Genomic DNA, 18,070 nt, shown 5'->3' with positions numbered 1-18,070 from the left:
TAAACCTAGAAACATTTTGATTTTTATATATATATATATATATATATATATATATATATACACTATATTGCCAAAAGTATTCGCTCACCTGCCTTGACTCGCATATGAACTTAAGTGACATCCCATTCCTAATCCATAGGGTTCAATATGACGTCAGTCCACCCTTTGCAGCTATAACAGCTTCAACTCTTCTGGGAAGGCTGTCCACAAGGTTTAGGAGTGTGTTTATGGGAATTTTTGACCATTCTTCCAGAAGCGCATTTGTGAGGTCACACACTGATGTTGGACGAGAAGGCCTGGCTCTCAGTCTCCGCTCTAATTCATCCCAAAGGTGTTCTATCGGGTTGAGGTCAGGACTCTGTGCAGGCCAGTCAAGTTCATCCACACCAGACTCTGTCATCCATGTCTTTATGGACCTTGCTTTGTGCACTGGTGCACAGTCATGTTGGAAGAGGAAGGGGCCAGCTCCAAACTGCTCCAAAACAGCTACAAAATGTCTTGGTATGCTGAAGCATTCAGAGTTCCTTTCACTGGAACTAAGGGGCCAAGCCCAGCTCCTGAAAAACAACCCCACACCATAATCCCCCCTCCACCAACTTTACACTTGGCACAATGCAGTCAGACAAGTACCGTTCTCCTGGCAACCGCCAAACCCAGACTCGTCCATCAGATTGCCAGATGGAGAATTCGTCACTCCAGAGAACGCGTCTCCACTGCTCTAGAGTCCAGTGGCGGCGTGTTTTACACCACTGCATCCGACGCTTTGCATTGCACTTGGTGATGTATGGCTTGGATGCAGCTGCTCGAACCCATTCCATGAAGCTCTCTGCGCACTGTTCTTGAGCTAATCTGAAGGCCACATGAAGTTTGGAGGTCTGTAGCGATTGACTCTGCAGAAAATTGGTGACCTCTTCGCACTATGCGCCTCAGCATCCGCTGACCCCGCTCCGTCAGTTTACGTGGCCTACCACTTCGTGGCTGAGTTGCTGTCGTTCCCAAACACTTCCACGTTCTTATAATACAGCTGACAGTTGACTGTGGAATATTTAGGAGCGAGGAAATTTCACGACTGGATTTGTTGCACAGGTGGCATCCTATCACAGTTCCACGCTGGAATTCACTGAGCTCCTGAGAGCGACCCATTCTTTCACAAATGTTTGTAAAAACAGTCTGCATGCCTAGGTGCTTGATTTTATACACCTGTGGCCATGGAAGTGATTGGAACACCTGATTCTGATCATTTGGATGGGTGAGCGAATACTTTTGGCAATATAGTGTATATATATATATATATATATATATATATATATATATATATATATATATATATATATATATATATATATATACATGATAAAATTTAGAGTTTGTTTTAAATAATTTTTAATTTTTTAATAATTTTTATTTATTTTTTAAATAATATATAAAAAAGGTTGAACTAGAAAAACTTTTTTTTATTTATTTTAGAAAAGTTTACAAAAGTCACACCTAAGATAGTGAGGAGAAGAAGAAAAAATATGTGAAAAGAAAATGAAGAGAAATAATAATAATAATAATAATAATAATAATAATAATATGTATTTAAATTATTTTAATTGTTCTGAAAAAAATTAATTGTGCATCTAAACCAATCAGGAACTAAACAGAATTGGACAAAAAAGCAGAAAGAAGTGTGGAGGAGAAAAAAAGGAAAGTAAAATGATACTAGGATGGAAATTCTTCACCTGCATGACAGGCTGAGTAACTAAACAGCAACATTTCATTCTTCTGGCACAAAACCCGGTATCTGCTATCACTCAGAAGAGTATGCTTCCTATCACGGTTTCTTCCTGTCATCTCAGGGGTGTTGTTTTGACCACTCCTGTTCCTGGCTTGCTCATTAGGGCTCTAAATCTACATCCTGATTTCTGTAAAGCTGCTTCGTGACAATAATATAGAGCTCTGCAAAGGTGACAGAGGTTCTGAGGAAGTGCTTCAGGTTCTATGAGCAGAAAGAGACGCTTTATCTCATTAATCGTCCGGTTCCATTCTCATTCAGTCAGTTCCAGTCATTACACCTGACCCAAGTAATGAAGTTCTCCATTTTCCGGGTCTTCTGGTGGCCTGGATGTGCTGTGTTATTATTTAAAAGCTTTTATTCAGAACCATGCTGTCATTAAACTGTGATGTTGATGTTTTCTTTTCTTTTCTGCGCCCAGGAGAAGCGCCGGCTGGCCATCCGTAATGCAGCGCAGCAGTGGGAGGAGTCCAGGAGCTTTCTGGAACTTCCAGCACAGAACGGAGCCAAGGAAGAGCTGAGCCCAGAGAACAGCCCCGCCCACAGCCCAGGACAGACCAATGGGATCTCTCAAGAGCCCTCACCTGATGAGCTCAGGTAGAGTGGACGAGTAACAGATTACTGATGATAGAGAAAATTAACCAACATTCTCCGACCAATCAGAATTGAGAATTCAACAGCATTATGGTACACTGTTCATCATTGTTGTTTATGACCATATTTGGTCAAATATAGCCACAAAGCTTTTAAAAATCATCACTGATTTTTGTTACGTTTACATTTAAGGCCAACTTTCTCTCTGTCTGTCTCTCTTATATGTGTTTCCTCTTCAGACGAGATAGAGGAAGTCCTGTCACTGTTCCTGAGCGTCCAGCAGGGGGCAGTGAAAATAAATTGCGTTCAGGCAGTCGCCCCAACAGCCCCCGAGACCCCAGGTGCACTCACACACACACACACACACACACACACACATCCTGTGTTCTTCTTCTGTACAGTCTGTTAAATGCAGTATAACTTTGATGCCTGGTAAGTAGATCACTTCTAGTTTCTGCATTTCCTCTACTTGCATTCCCATCACAGTGACATCACATTCCTGTTTAATCTGTTTTCACGCTTCCTTTCCTCTCTCTTTCTCTTTTTAACACACACACACACACACACACACACACACACACACGCACAGTGCACTTGCTTCAGTGTGTGTTTGTGTGTTGTGTGTTTATCCCATTATATAGATAATGTGATGTTCAGACTGTATTCTAAAGACACACACACACACGCACAGTGCACTTGCTTCGGTGTGTGTTTGTGTGTTGTGTGTTTATTCCATTATACAGATAATGTGATGTTCAGACTGTATTCTGAAGACACACACACACACACACGCACAGTGCACTTGCTTCGGTGTGTGTTTGTGTGTTGTGTGTTTATCCCATTATATAGATAATGTGATGTTCAGACTGTATTCTAAAGACACACACACACACACGCACAGTGCACTTGCTTCGGTGTGTGTTTGTGTGTTGTGTGTTTATCCCATTATATAGATAATGTGATGTTCAGACTGTATTCTGAAGACACACACACACACACACGCACAGTGCACTTGCTTCGGTGTGTGTTTGTGTGTTGTGTGTTTATCCCATTATATAGATAATGTGATGTTCAGACTGTATTCTAAAGACACACACACACACACGCACAGTGCACTTGCTTCGGTGTGTGTTTGTGTGTTGTGTGTTTATCCCATTATATAGATAATGTGATGTTCAGACTGTATTCTAAAGACACACACACACACACACACACACGCACAGTGCACTTGCTTCGGTGTGTGTTTGTGTGTTGTGTGTTTATCCCATTATATAGATAATGTGATGTTCAGACTGTATTCTGAAGACACACACACACACACACACAGTGCACTTGCTTCGGTGTGTGTTTGTGTGTTTTGTGTTTATCCCATTATATAGATAATGTGATGTTCAAACTGTATTCTGAAGACACACACACACACACACATATCCACATGGCATACTTTAAAGTACTGATCCTGTAGTGTTCTCAAAGTCATATCAAGGAACAAATGCAGCCTGTGTCTAATTAACTAATTAACTAATTAACATATTGCTTCATTTGACATAATATTATAACAAAAATTGACAAGTTTCTTTCTTAAAATTAACTAAAAGCATGTTCAAGGGAGTTTTATGCTGGCTAATATCATAGCTGTGTGTGTGTGTGTGTGTGTGTGGCTGGGAGTGTGTGTGTGTGTGTGTGTGGGTAGGTGGAGTTGCCCTGTAATACACAATTCAAATTAAAAACATGAATTACTGAATGAACCTTTCCTCCAACACATTAGTCTGACCTGAGACCAGTCAGACAGCCTGGCTTCATGCTGTGCAAATTGTTTGTGTAGTATGAACAACAACCTAGAAAGTTCTATCCGTTCTTCCTACAACAGGAAAGAGCTTCATAAAAATGATGCAAAAGTCCTGGCAGAGAGCCAGACGGAGAATACATGCAGAAGAAGGAGTGTGTTCTTATCCTATCTGTTACCTTGCCACACCTCAGGCCAGCCGGTGATAACACAATCATCCAGTCAGCGAGGAGAACCGTCCTGATACTCACAGTCTCCTGCTTTGACCTTTGATGAAACACGTCAGACACAGCTCTGTGTGCCAGCCTGCGCATCACCCCTGTACTTTAGCATCGTTAAAAATAGCTGTTATTGTTGGACGCGTTTCAGCAGGAGCTTATTCCGTATCTTACAGGCAACATCAATTCCTTCATCATGTTCTATTTGGGCATGTTTTTTTCTTCAGGGACCAGGTCTCCAGGACGCTACCTCGTTCATTATGTGTGTGATTGCAGGCAGCAGTGTGACACCCTGAAGCCTTGACTCTGTTTTATCTGTGTGCTCTGAGATCTGAGTGATGAAGGTGAAGCTGCAGGGCTTCCTGTCAGTTCCTGGCGCCTGCAGGTCCGCTCACGGGCTTAGATAAAGCGTTAATGTATCCGACAGAACAAAATTTATACCTCAGGTACCTGAGGTGTTTTTTTTTTTTTTTTTTACTGTATAACATAAAACAGACTTGGGAATGTCTTGTGGAATTCTCTGGAGGCTCTCGGTCTCGGTGATTGGAACCAAAACAAGCTCTTTAGTTTTTTGAGGGGGGTTTCTTTGAGCCGAATGACAGAGCTACATCACAGGAGACATGATTTATGGACACCTGATGCAATACAAAAATATTTGTGAGTGAGTTTTGTCAATCGCTACATTTTTTTTGGCTTCTTGAATTATCTGCACTATAAAATCAAACCAGACAGATAGACAAGCAGCGACTGAATCAAAAGTGCATTAGATTCAGACTTACACCAGATTAATATGTGTGCAGAATACACAGCGCTGCCTGGTGTCTTTAAATGTCAAACAATCTCCTCGCTTAAATACCGATCTGATCCATGCCACAGGATAATGGGGCGGATTATAAAGCTAATGCACTATCCCAAAAAAGGTTCTCCTCCCTCCCTCCCTCCCTCCCTCCCTCAACTGAGTATATCTCTGGCCTTTTTTCAGGGAACAGCCAGGTTTTATTTTGGATTTGTTTGGCTTGGATGGAGATAATAAAGATTAAATGAAGGGCATGATGAACACCGAAGTGGTTTTTGGGTTCAGCCGAGTTCAGCGCTTTGTAGGATCACGTCACGACTTCATCAAAATCTGTTTGTGGTTCTCGGGTTTCTTTCTTTTTCTTTTTTTTTAATCATGTCATGTAATTATATATAATTTTTAGATTTCTGTTCTTTAAAAACCACAACAATAATTATGTAAGGTGGTCAAGCTCGTGTCTAGCTTTAATCTCTGTATATAGTCGATTATAATTTCTCTCCTTCTCTAATCGTGTAGTCAGCTTGGGGGGGGGGGTTTCTTCTGCTTTCGGTATCACAATGGCCACCTTATACACCGCTCTTCCCACACCCGTCCTCGTTCGGCTTCTTTCTATAAAAAAAAACAAATCGGACAAATTCCTCCCTGTTCTCTTCGGGATTCCCTGTGTGGCTCTAGGGTTACGCCGTGTCTGAGTCTCCGGTTTGTGAAATCTGAATACGCTCGAGTCGGACTTATTCGGGTGTTTTAATGCTATAGCCCGGTGTTTGTGAAGCCGATCCTCTGGCATGTGGGTGTCACGAGGCCACGGCGGTGCCGGGTCACAGAGTTCCACCCGGATATCGAGCCTTCCTGAGACTCACCGTGATCCTCCACTCTCACGGTTTCGTTATTAACTATACCTTCTCCAGAGCAGGAGCCGAGCCAATTAGGCCAGACGGATGTCTGTTCTCTCCTACAGACCGATCGGGTCTCGGTTTTAACTAACACACTTAGTTCCTCTGTCCTATTGACATGCATGTAAACAAATGCAGTGCTTTGTAAAAGGCTCGCCGATTAGCATCAGTGCTAATGGATCAGGCAGATAGGGAATTGGCAGAGCACCATTAAGGCACTCAGCGCTGTAAGCAGTGTTACTCTGTCTACTGTGTTTACATTTGTACTCAGTGGCCTCCGCGTGAGGACGTCCTGGAGCTGGGCTGCTGTAGGAATCCCGGAATAATTTAACCAAAAACAGATGCTATAGTGTTCACTTCCCCCAGTCGCCTCATATGTAGCTGATGGACCAAGACATGCTTGTAGTATAACTAAAGGAAGCTTATAGCTGAAGTTTACCATTGTGCAAGCTACAAGTCGTGTAAATTCTCCATGAACGCATGCGTGTGATGAAGTTCTGCCCTGTGTGAAGACTTGCAGGCATGTTCTTATAGCAAAATAATCAACAATGGGGTCATGTAATGCCACCTGCAACGTTGATTATTTTACAACAACAGCTTATCCTGAAGAGTTTTATTCTGTAATGTGTCGAAATTACAATGATTTCTTTATTAAAGAATTATATATCATACCTTTTTCTTCATTTTTAGTGATGGAACATCTAGGAAAGTTGGTTCCTGTTTACGTTTCTGTTTTAGCAGCTGTCATTCCAGCGTTAGCTTCGTCTAGAAATCAGGGACCGATCCCTCGGATGTGTGTTGGATTTTGCGATGGAGACCTGGCCAGTATTAAAAGTGGAGCAGTTATTAAAAACCTATCAAGTCTCATTTTAGTGCAGATATAACTCGTCTTTGAAGCAGGCGCCATGCTTGAAGCTCACATGTGGTCCTGATACCGAGTTCACAGCGATTCAATTAAAGCTGACTTTACGAGTCATTGTTTTTGGGCAAGAATCCCAAAAGCACTTAAGCAGAGAGATCAGTAAAAGATGATACTGCATCACATTCTCTGAACTCTTAAGTCTTAAAAGCTACGTTAAATCCCTGACCCGCTAATGCTCTCTCTAATGCCTCTCTTATCGTTTCCAGAATCCAGGAGACAGGGGGCGCCAGTGTGCAGAGTCTGTCTCTGTCTGAGAGCCACGTGGCCGAGCTGGACGGCGACACGGTGCGTCTGTTCGGTCCGGGAGCTCTGGACACTCTGGAGAGAGGCTGGGGCGTGCAGACAGCCAGCTTGGTCACTACCATTGCCTTCCGCTATATCCAGTTCGACAGCATCGTGCCCACTCTGCCACGCATTCGCCTCAAATTCCCCAACCTCACGGTCAGTTCTCACACCATGACTCTAGAACAGGACATGATCCATCATCCCTAATGTTCACTGCAGCTCCGTGTCAGTGCATGTGTCCAGTACTGATTAATAATCTCTGTATCAAATAAGGACAGGTCTGAAAACCTTATTAATCTCTCAGTTCTTTCAGGAAGGTTTTCCAAGTGGCATTACTGTCAGAGTAACTCTTCTCTTCTCTTCTCTTCTCTTCTCTTCTCTTCTCTTCTCTTCTCTTCTCTTCTCTTCTCTTCTCTTCTCTTCTCTTCTCTTCTCTTCTCTTCTCTTCTCTTTTATTTTACTGTGTAACTCTATCTCTCCTACAATCTCTCTTCTCTTTACCTACTTCTTTTCCATTCCTTTTTTTCACCGTTCACTTTCCTCTCTTCTTTCTATATTTTTCTTTCTCCTTTTCTTTCTCTTTTCAATATGTCCTTTGCGTGTGTCCTGTCTCTTCTCTTCTCTTCTCTTCTCTTCTCTTCTCTTCTCTTCTCTTCTCTTCTCTTCTCTTCTCTTCTCTTCTCTTCTCTTCTCTTTTTTCCTGTTTCTTTTCTTTTACTGTGTAATTCTCTATCTCTCCTGCAATCCCACTTCTCTTTTCCTACTTCTTTTCTCTTCTCTTCTCTTCTCTTCTCTTCTCTTCTCTTCTCTTCTCTTCTCTTCTCTTCTCTTCTCTTCTCTTCTCTTCTCTTCTCTTCTCTCCTCTCCTCTCCTCTCCTCTCCTCTCCTCTCCTGTCTGTAGCACCTGATCTTTATGGAGACTAATATAACCCGGCTGTTGCAGTTAGCAGCTCTAGCGCAGATAAAGAGGCTGGAGCAGGTGACCATTGATCAGGAAGGAAACCCTGTAGTGAGCCTCACTCTGTGGCGATCCTTCCTCATCTACAGACTCAACCACCTCAACCTACAGAGAATCAATGGCACGGAGGTACACACACACACACACACCAGCATCTAAGTAAAGACTGCCCGAGATACAACTGATGGATGCATTATCGTCAGCAGTGTATCATTATAAACATTACAGACAGGCTTATTCATTAAACACACACACACACACACACACACTCATTCACAGCTAATGAAGTAGTCATTACAGGCTAATAATGTGAGAATGTATTTACTCTTTGCTACATATCGAATGGACATTTTATGACTCCAGTATACTTAATGACAGGACATTAAATATAGTCAATTTTTATTTATATCTCGTGTCTCTCTTATGTCTGTAGGTGACGATGAACGACGTCATGGCGGCCGAGCGCATTTTTGGGACCCTGGGTCACGTAGCTTCTACTGAAACACCGCACTGTCGACTGCTTCTCCTGCTGGAGGAGTCGAGGTGTGTGCTCGTTTATCTCTCACTGATATCTGAGGAACTATTTATTACCCAAAATGCATTGCAGTGATTGAGTGTTTGGATATGTGTCTGGCTGCCTGAGTGATTTGTTTGATTGTGCAGGAGAGTAAATACATTTATCATTTGTAACAATTTCAGTGTGTGTGTGTGTGTGTGTGTGTGTGTGTGTGTGCACATGCCTATATACTGACCTGTATTTACACAGGGGCAGGATGGTACCTGCTTGGCATCAGCAGGCGTTCCTCATCCTGGCCAAAACCGCTTCTGACTCCATCTGTCAGCTCAGTTCAATAAATCTGCTTATGTCTCCAGACAAGTCTGCAGCAGACAATTAGCCATTAGTTCCTGTGTAGCTTCACGGTGCTGTCACACTAAAACCAACACCTCGCTATTACAGCATCAGACCCAGTGTTCTGAACTCTATTCAACCCAGATGTCTGAAATTCTTAGCCACGGTGATGGTGATAGATCTTACAAAGAGTGATGAATTGATAAATGCATCCTTTATGGGTGTATCATGTGTTTTTTTTACCTGTTAAATAAAACACATGAGGGTGTAATGCTATAGGAAAATACTCAGTGATGCAGCCTGACACCAGTTCTAGCCTGAAGTTGATGATTTTCTTATAACATCATGCCCCTACGGTGTTTATTAAAGGTTTTAATTTTTTCTATCACAACAATTCACCAAACTTAAAAATATTTAACTATTGTACATATATTTTTTTTTATCAGTTTATAGTCCTGAAATGAGTTTCTTCACTAAAAAAGACGTTCTCTCACCACTATCAGCTTTTTTTCTAATAAGACAAAATGACGCATTCTAGTCTGATATTATTATACCACAAAAAATCAGTCCTTGAGACTTTCTTATAATAATCTAAATTCTTTATAAGGTTACTGTATTGGAAAAAGAAATATTAAGTAGTCTTTATTTGTCACATGTACATTACTGCTCAGTGAAAATCTCTCTTCACATATCCCATCCTTGGAGGTTGGGGTCAGAGCGCAGGGTCAGCCATGATGCAGCACCACTGGAGCAGGGAGGGTTGGGGGCATTGTTCAAGGGCCCAGTGGTGGCAGCTTTGTATTTCTGGGGCTTGAACCCCCGATCTTCCGGTCAACAACCCAGAGCCTTAACCACTTGAGCTATATTAATATTTGCATTGCCAAAGCTTGGATACAAACTTTGGATTTAGACTTTTCTGTAGAAAATAACTACAGAATGAAACAGATCCATACACGTAACAATACAGTCAAAATAAACACTAGTGGTCAAACTAATAGATCCCTGAGAACAAATAGAACAGGATACCTGATACATAATATCTGACTGTTACGAAGTGCTGAAACTGGAGACTCCTTCCTCAGCTCATTGAAATCTTCGCCATCTTCCGACCAATCAGGTTTTTTGTAGAAATAAAGGGAGGCCAAGTCCCAAGTGACATAAATGATAAAGTGCAAAGGAGATGGACAGATCACAAAGAGGAGGATAGAAATCAGGATAAAAATCCTAATAGAACACATATGTCAGAATCTTGAAATTCCACTGTCATATAAAAAAAGGGACCCCAGACTTTTTTTTTTTTTTTTTTTTTTTTAAAGAGACTTTGCTTCATTAAGCCGTATTTTCTTAAGATGTAACACGGAGAACATCTCAAATCAAATCAAACTCAAATTTTATTTGTCACATACATAATCATACACAGTAGGATATGCAGTAAAATGCTTACACGACTGTGTGTTTTGACCCTTGAAAAGGAAAAAGGAAAAAATGTAAAATATAAAATACAAAATATAAAATATAAAAACTACAATTCCCATAGTAGGTAAATAAAATAAAATATAAATAAAGTAAGGTAGGGTATATACGTATACAGAATATATGTATAGAAAATGTATATATAGAATATGTATAAAATATAGAATATAAATAAATATAAAATATAAAATGTATAAAATATAGAATATATATTTATAAAAAATGTAAAATGTAAACAACTGTATTATACAGAACTATATAAAGTGTATAGTGTGCGATAATGTTGAAGGTGCAGACAGCAGCAGTACGGGGTGGTCATGTAGTGAAATAAGGTGATGAGATGATGAGACGCAGTGGTAGTGTCCATCTTTAAAGTGCACAAGTCCTCTTTGTTTATAAACGGGAGCAGAATGTGCAACATATATGTTTATGTTTTATGTATTGTGTGCCACAGTCCTGTAATGTGCAAATGTACGGTGTTGGTGTTTTCCAACACGTGTAGGAAGCATAGCAAGTCCAATCAGTTGAGTCTCCACAGGCCATTTCTGAAAACATGGTGGAGCAGCAGATTTCCACTCCCTCAGTATAATTCTCCTGGCCACGATGGCAATAAGGCAAGGATGAAACTGTATCGGATCTGCTGCAAATCAATTTCAGGTAGAAAAACCTGCTGACCAATCAGATTCACTCAAAGCACTGTGGTGTAAGGGTGTATCAGAAGTCATGCGATTAACTTCTCGTAGATTTGCTTTACGGTTTTCCTTCCTGTGAGAAGAAGGTGGCAAAAGACCGTGTGTGTGTGTGTGTGAATATTTTATAGCTCTATATAAGAGAAAGTGTTGATGGCAGGCCAGCGCATGTTCAATGCAGCTGCCATTTTTAGCCCCTGCTAGAGAGAGAGTGAGAGAGAGAGAGAGAGAGAGAGGGAGAGAGAGAGGGAGAGAGAGAGACTTAGCTAAACATCTCAGGATCCAGGTAAGAATTTATAAAATACTCTCTCCCTGAGCTCCTTGCAGGTTTTCCAAGTTTCTCTTCTAGATCTCTGTTTCAGGTTCTAGCACCTCCTGTACAGGAAGCTAAGCGGACACACACGTCTTTCATCTCCTATCTCTGATTAAAACCCTGAGCCACTCACTCACTCACACACACACACACTCACACACTCACTCACACACACACACACACAGCCATAGCTCTTGTATATATATTTTTTCCATGCCGTAGCCTGCAGGTAGACAGCATGTTGGCAGAGGGAACAGGAGCTGACTGGTTCTGTGCTGCACTTCATTCCCCTTATGATAGAACATCCGTTACTCCTGTTCCTGCCCACTACTTACATGCATACATTATATTACAACTGTGTAATCGTGTTATCCCCCCCTCCCACACACACACACACACACACACACACACATGTACAGGGTTAGGTATATTAGGAAGAATAAGTGATATTGGAATATAATCAGTGACAGAATTCCTTTTCCTACAGCAGCTTTAGTCTTCTGCTCCTTTTACACAACAGCAACTTTCCAACATTTTTATTTTATAATTAATAAATGACACTTTTTATCTGTTTATAGTTACACATTGTACAGCAGCTATAAACCTCTCTCTCTCTCTCTCTCTCTCTCTCTCTCTCTCTAATAAGTTAATGAAACCAGAAACACACAGCGTGACACGTTACAGAGAAACTTTCTTCCCGTGTCTGAAAACACACGGGCAGTTCCAAAGCCCTGACATGGAAGATTCACTGTCTGTTTCTCTGCAGGAAGAGGCAGCTGCAGTTCTTACTGGAGGGCAGAGTTCGCAGGTTCGGATTGAGCCCCGAGGAGCTGAGGGAGAACGGGAAGCTGCTGGGGGAGAGCATGAGCCGGGCACTCTTTAATTACCCCAGCAAGGACTCCAGCTCTGACAGTCCAGAGGTGACACACACACACACACACACACACACACACAGTTTATTCAGCATCACATGACCTCAGGAATATTGTCAAATACAAACAAAATTATTCTGATTCACACTAACAAATAAATTGCCCTAGGTTTATTTCTTCTGGGTGTGTAGCTTTTAGGGACGTGTCAATTTTAGGGGTGTGTAGCTTTTAGGGGTTTGTAGATTTTAGGTGTGTGGCTTTTAGGGGTGTGTAACTTTTAGGGGTGTGTAGCTTTTAAGTCGTGTAACTTTTAGGGGTGTGTAGCTTTTAAGTCGTGTATCTTTTAGGGGTGTGTAGCTTTTAAGTCGTGTATCTTTTAGGGGTGTGTAGCTTTTAAGTCGTGTATCTTTTAGGGGTGTGTAGCTTTTAAGTCATGTATCTTTTAGGGGTGTGTAACTTTTAGGGGTGTGTAGCTTTTAAGTCGTGTATCTTTTAGGGGTGTGTAGCTTTTAGGGGTGTGTAGCTTTTAAGTCGTGTAACTTTTAGGGGTGTGTAGCTTTTAAGTCGTGTAACTTTTAGGGGTGTGTAGCTTTTAGGGGTGTGTAGCTTTTAGGGGTGTGTAGCTTTTAGGGGTGTGTAGCTTTTAAGTCGTGTAACTTTTAGGGGTGTGTAGCTTTTAAGTCATGTAACTTTTAGGGGTGTGTAGCTTTTAAGTCGTGTATCTTTTAGGGGTGTGTAGCTTTTAGGGGTGTGTAGCTTTTAGGGGTGTGTAGCTTTTAAGTCGTGTAACTTTTAGGGGTGTGTAGCTTTTAAGTCGTGTAACTTTTAGGGGTGTGTAGCTTTTAAGTCGTGTATCTTTTAGGGGTGTGTAGCTTTTAAGTCGTGTAACTTTTAGGGGTGTGTAGCTTTTAAGTCGTGTAACTTTTAGGGGTGTGTAGCTTTTAAGTCGTGTAACTTTTAGGGGTGTGTAGCTTTTAAGTCGTGTATCTTTTAGGGGTGTGTAGCTTTTAAGTCATGTATCTTTTAGGGGTGTGTAGCTTTTAAGTCATGTATCTTTTAGGGGTGTGTAGCTTTTAAGGCGTGTATCTTTTAGGGGTGTGTAGCTTCTAAGTCATGTATCTTTTAGGGGTGTGTAGCTTTTAGGGGTGTGTAGCTTTTAAGTCATGTATCTTTTAGGGGTGTGTAGCTTTTAGGGGTGTGTAGTTTTTAAGTCATGTAACTTTTAGGGGTGTGTAGCTTTTAAGTCGTGTAGCTTTTAGGGGTGTGTAGCTTTTAGGGGTGTGTAGCTTTTAAGTCGTGTAACTTTTAGGGGTGTGTAGCTTTTAGGGGTGTGTAGCTTTTAAGTCGTGTAACTTTTAGGGGTGTGTAGCTTTTAAGTCATGTATCTTTTAGGGGTGTGTAGCTTTTAAGTCATGTATCTTTTAGGGGGTGTAGCTTTTAAGTCATGTATCTTTTAGGGGTGTGTAGCTTTTAGGGGTGTGTAGCTTTTAAGTCATGTAACTTTTAGGGGTGTGTAGCTTTTAAGTCGTGTAGCTTTTAGGGGTGTGTAGCTTTTAGGGGTGTGTAGCTTTTAAGTCGTGTAACTTTTAGGGGTGTGTAGCTTTTAAGTCGTGTAGCTTTTAGGGGTGTGTAGCTTTTAAGTCGTGTAACTTTTAGGGGTGTGTAGCTTTTAAGTCATGTATCTTTTAGGGGTGTGTAGCTTCTAAGTCATGTATCTTTTAGGGGTGTGTAGCTTTTAGGGGTGTGTAGCTTTTAAGTCATGTATCTTTTAGGGGTGTGTAGCTTTTAGGGGTGTGTAGCTTTTAAGTCGTGTAGCTTTTAGGGGTGTGTAGCTTTTAAGTCGTGTAACTTTTAGGGGTGTGTAGCTTTTAAGTCATGTATCTTTTAGGGGTGTGTAGCTTCTAAGTCATGTATCTTTTAGGGGTGTGTAGCTTTTAGGGGTGTGTAGCTTTTAAGTCATGTATCTTTTAGGGGTGTGTAGCTTTTAGGGGGTGTAGCTTTTAAGTCATGTATCTTTTAGGGGTGTGTAGCTTTTAGGGGTGTGTAGCTTTTAAGTCGTGTATCTTTTAGGGGTGTGTAGCTTCTAAGTCATGTATCTTTTAGGGGTGTGTAGCTTTTAGGGGTGTGTAGCTTTTAAGTCATGTATCTTTTAGGGGTGTGTAGCTTTTAGGGGTGTGTAGTTTTTAAGTCATGTAACTTTTAGGGGTGTGTAGCTTTTAAGTCGTGTAGCTTTTAGGGGTGTGTAGCTTTTAGGGGTGTGTAGCTTTTAAGTCGTGTAACTTTTAGGGGTGTGTAGCTTTTAAGTCGTGTAGCTTTTAGGGGTGTGTAGCTTTTAAGTCGTGTAACTTTTAGGGGTGTGTAGCTTTTAAGTCATGTATCTTTTAGGGGTGTGTAGCTTCTAAGTCATGTATCTTTTAGGGGTGTGTAGCTTTTAGGGGTGTGTAGCTTTTAAGTCATGTATCTTTTAGGGGGTGTAGCTTTTAAGTCATGTATCTTTTAGGGGTGTGTATCTTTTAGGGGTGTGTAGCTTTTAGGGGTGTGTAGCTTTTAAGTCGTGTAACTTTTAGGGGTGTGTAGCTTTTAGGGGTGTGTAGCTTTTAAGTCATGTATCTTTTAGGGGTGTGTAGCTTTTAGGGGTGTGTAGCTTTTAAGTCATGTATCTTTTAGGGGTGTGTAGCTTTTAAGTCATGTATCTTTTAGGGGTGTGTAGCTTTTAGGGGTGTGTAGCTTTTAAGTCGTGTATCTTTTAGGGGTGTGTAGCTTTTAGGGGTGTGTAGCTTTTAAGTCGTGTACCTTTTAGGGGTGTGTAGCTTTTAGGGGTGTGTAGCTTTTAAGTCATGTATCTTTTAGGGGTGTGTAGTTTTTAGGGGTGTGTAGCTTTTAAGTCATGTATCTTTTAGGGTTATGTAGCTTTTAGGGGTGTGCAGCTTTTAAGTCATGTATCTTTTAGGGGTGTGTAGTTTTTAGGGGTGTGTAGCTTTTAAGTCATGTATCTTTTAGGGGTGTGTAGCTTTTAGGGGTGTGTAGCTTTTAAGTCATGTATCTTTTAGGGGTGTGTAGCTTTTAGGGGTGTGTAGCTTTTAAGTCGTGTAACTTTTAGGGGTGTGTAGCTTTTAAGTCATGTAACTTTTAGGGGTGTGTAGCTTTTAGGGGTGTGTAGCTTTTAAGTCATGTATCTTTTAGGGGTGTGTAGTTTTTAAGTCATGTATCTTTTAGGGGTGTGTAGCTTTTAAGTCGTGTAACTTTTAGGGGTGTGTAATTTTTAGGGGTGTGTAGCTTTTAAGTCATGTATCTTTTAGGGTTATGTAGCTTTTAGGGGTGTGCAGCTTTTAAGTCATGTATCTTTTAGGGGTGTGTAGTTTTTAGGGGTGTGTAGCTTTTAAGTCATGTATCTTTTAGGGGTGTGTAGCTTTTAGGGGTGTGTAGCCTTTAAGTCATGTAACTTTTAGGGGTGTGTAGCTTTTAGGGGTGTGTAGCTTTTAAGTCATGTATCTTTTAGGGATGTGTAGTTTTTAAGTCATGTATCTTTTAGGGGTGTGTAGCTTTTAAGTCGTGTATCTTTTAGGGGTGTGTAGCTTTTAAGTCATGTATCTTTTAGGGGTGTGTAGCTTTTAGGGGTGTGTAGCTTTTAAGTCATGTATCTTTTAGGGGTGTGTAGCTTTTAGGGGTGTGTAGCTTTTAAGTCGTGTAACTTTTAGGGGTGTGTAGCTTTTAAGTCATGTAACTTTTAGGGGTGTGTAGCTTTTAGGGGTGTGTAGCTTTTAAGTCATGTATCTTTTAGGGGTGTGTAGTTTTTAAGTCATGTATCTTTTAGGGGTGTGTAGCTTTTAAGTCGTGTAACTTTTAGGGGTGTGTAATTTTTAGGGGTGTGTAATTTTAGGGGTGTGTAACTTTTAGGTGTGTGTAATTTTTAGGGGTGTGTAGCTCTTAAGGGTGTGTAGCTTTTAGGGGCATGTGGCTTTTAGGGGCATGTGGCTTTTAGGGGTGTGGCCAATCCAGCTTTTTCACCATTTCATGCATAGCATCTATACGTGGACATTCAATTCAAGTCTCTTTTTTCATATTTTAGTAAAATATAAGACGCAAATCATTCATTGTAAATCTGATGTTGTGGATCTTATTTACAGTCTATCAACTGCACAGTCCTCTGTCCTGAAGATTTTCTCACACTGAAAGACTTAACACTATCATTCTAGCAGTTTTCTATAGCTTCTGTTTTTTGTCTTAATACTATTAAATGGGAACAACACACAGATATGCACCAAAGTTTTACAGATTTACAGATTTACAATAACATCCCAGACCATAAGATTGGGTCTGGAGCCTAATTTACATAGTATTTACATAAAACTATGAAGTTCTATTTACTCTACTTATCACGAGTCTTCAGAAATACTCGCAATGACTTTTATTAAGTTAAATATATCCAGTATATTACAGTGAAGCTGTCCTTTACTCCGATCTCTCACTGTACGTTTAATCATCATCATTCTGTGTCCAGCTTTAAATTCTGACCTCGTTACGTCCTCAGGAGAGCAGCAGTGAGGTGCTGGAGCGCAGCTCCGTGGTGGATCAGTACCTTCGTGGACTCGTGCACTCTGCCTCCAGCACCAGCATGAAGGGAGAAGCGTTGCACAAGCTCTGGCCCATGATGTTTGTAGAGATGGTGAGGGACTGCGTGCTCGAGACAAGGGACACCACGGCGTACACGCGCGCCTGCCTCGACACGCTCTCCGACTCCAAATGAAAGGGAGGAGAGCCATGAAATGGAAAGTGTGTGGAGAGAAATGAAAGGATGTTTACTCCACCCAGGAAAAAAAAACAAAACAACAACAACATTCCTGCCGTCTTTTTGTCCCGTTTCCAAAAACACAGTCTCCTATGGAGAAATTTGAAACTTGGGTATGACTCGGAGGGACAGACGTCCATGCACCTCAATAAAGCTCTGACTGAGAAAGAAGGAATGATCTTCGATGATGAAAAACATGATGCCTGTGATGTTTTTATGCTTGTTCACCCACACACAAGTGTCCCAAAAGAATAGTAAGAGTAATACACTAAAGCGTTTTTGCTAACGTCGGTCTTCCTAATGGTGCTGCTAACACAGACACACAGAGAAAAAAAAACAACAAAAAATCCAGTCTGGTTCTTATTTTCTGTCTGCCGTCTAAACTGCGAAACACTAGAAGAGATAAGACAATGTTATGTTTTAGCATCTCGCTCTCTTTTTATGCTGCTGGATAAGATCCAAATGACTTTCTTGCACAGAGGGGTTTTTTGCGCTTTTGTTCTGTATTTTACAGGATATTAAAAGAGAATGATGAACTTCTTTACTGCACGGCGTCTGAGTAATGAAAGAAAAGCACGCCGCCTTTCCAAAATCAACAGCCACCACCGGAGACGGCGCACCAGGAGTCTGTCAAGGTGGCACTCGGCCCACATGCGTTGCTTGGCAGGGCGTGAAAAATGTTTTTCTTTATCTGTAAAAGTTCACAGGAAAGTCTTAGGGGTGTAATTACCCGAGAGAGGAATGTGCAGTAGTTAGCTTCTCCTCTGTTTTTGTTTCAGAATAGACTCTCAACATATCCTTTAATTACACACACACACACACACACACACAGAGGTACAGATGTTTTATTGCTGT

At 41.1% G+C, this 18,070-nt stretch overlaps 1 protein-coding gene across 2 annotated transcripts in view; it reads left to right on the top strand.

The window, feature by feature from the left end:
• The window catches only part of LOC131351851 (leucine-rich repeat-containing protein 49), a 43,918-nt gene extending 26,162 nt beyond the window's left edge, over nucleotides 1-17,756 (top strand). For both annotated transcript variants that reach the window (XM_058387503.1, XM_058387502.1), the window contains exons 12-18: nucleotides 2,199-2,374; nucleotides 2,611-2,712; nucleotides 7,193-7,427; nucleotides 8,173-8,358; nucleotides 8,663-8,772; nucleotides 12,321-12,474; nucleotides 16,958-17,756. In XM_058387503.1, the coding sequence (XP_058243486.1) occupies nucleotides 2,199-2,374; nucleotides 2,611-2,712; nucleotides 7,193-7,427; nucleotides 8,173-8,358; nucleotides 8,663-8,772; nucleotides 12,321-12,474; nucleotides 16,958-17,173 (1,179 nt within the window). In that variant the 3' untranslated portion in view covers nucleotides 17,174-17,756. The remainder of the gene's footprint in view (nucleotides 1-2,198; nucleotides 2,375-2,610; nucleotides 2,713-7,192; nucleotides 7,428-8,172; nucleotides 8,359-8,662; nucleotides 8,773-12,320; nucleotides 12,475-16,957) is intronic.
• The last annotated feature ends 314 nt before the right edge of the window (nucleotides 17,757-18,070 follow it).

The sequence above is a fragment of the Hemibagrus wyckioides genome, linkage group LG04 (assembly GCF_019097595.1).
Source record: "Hemibagrus wyckioides isolate EC202008001 linkage group LG04, SWU_Hwy_1.0, whole genome shotgun sequence".
NCBI lineage: Eukaryota > Metazoa > Chordata > Actinopteri > Siluriformes > Bagridae > Hemibagrus > Hemibagrus wyckioides.
Note: the sequence above shows the minus strand (reverse complement) of the source record. Positions and strands in the feature narration are given on the sequence as shown.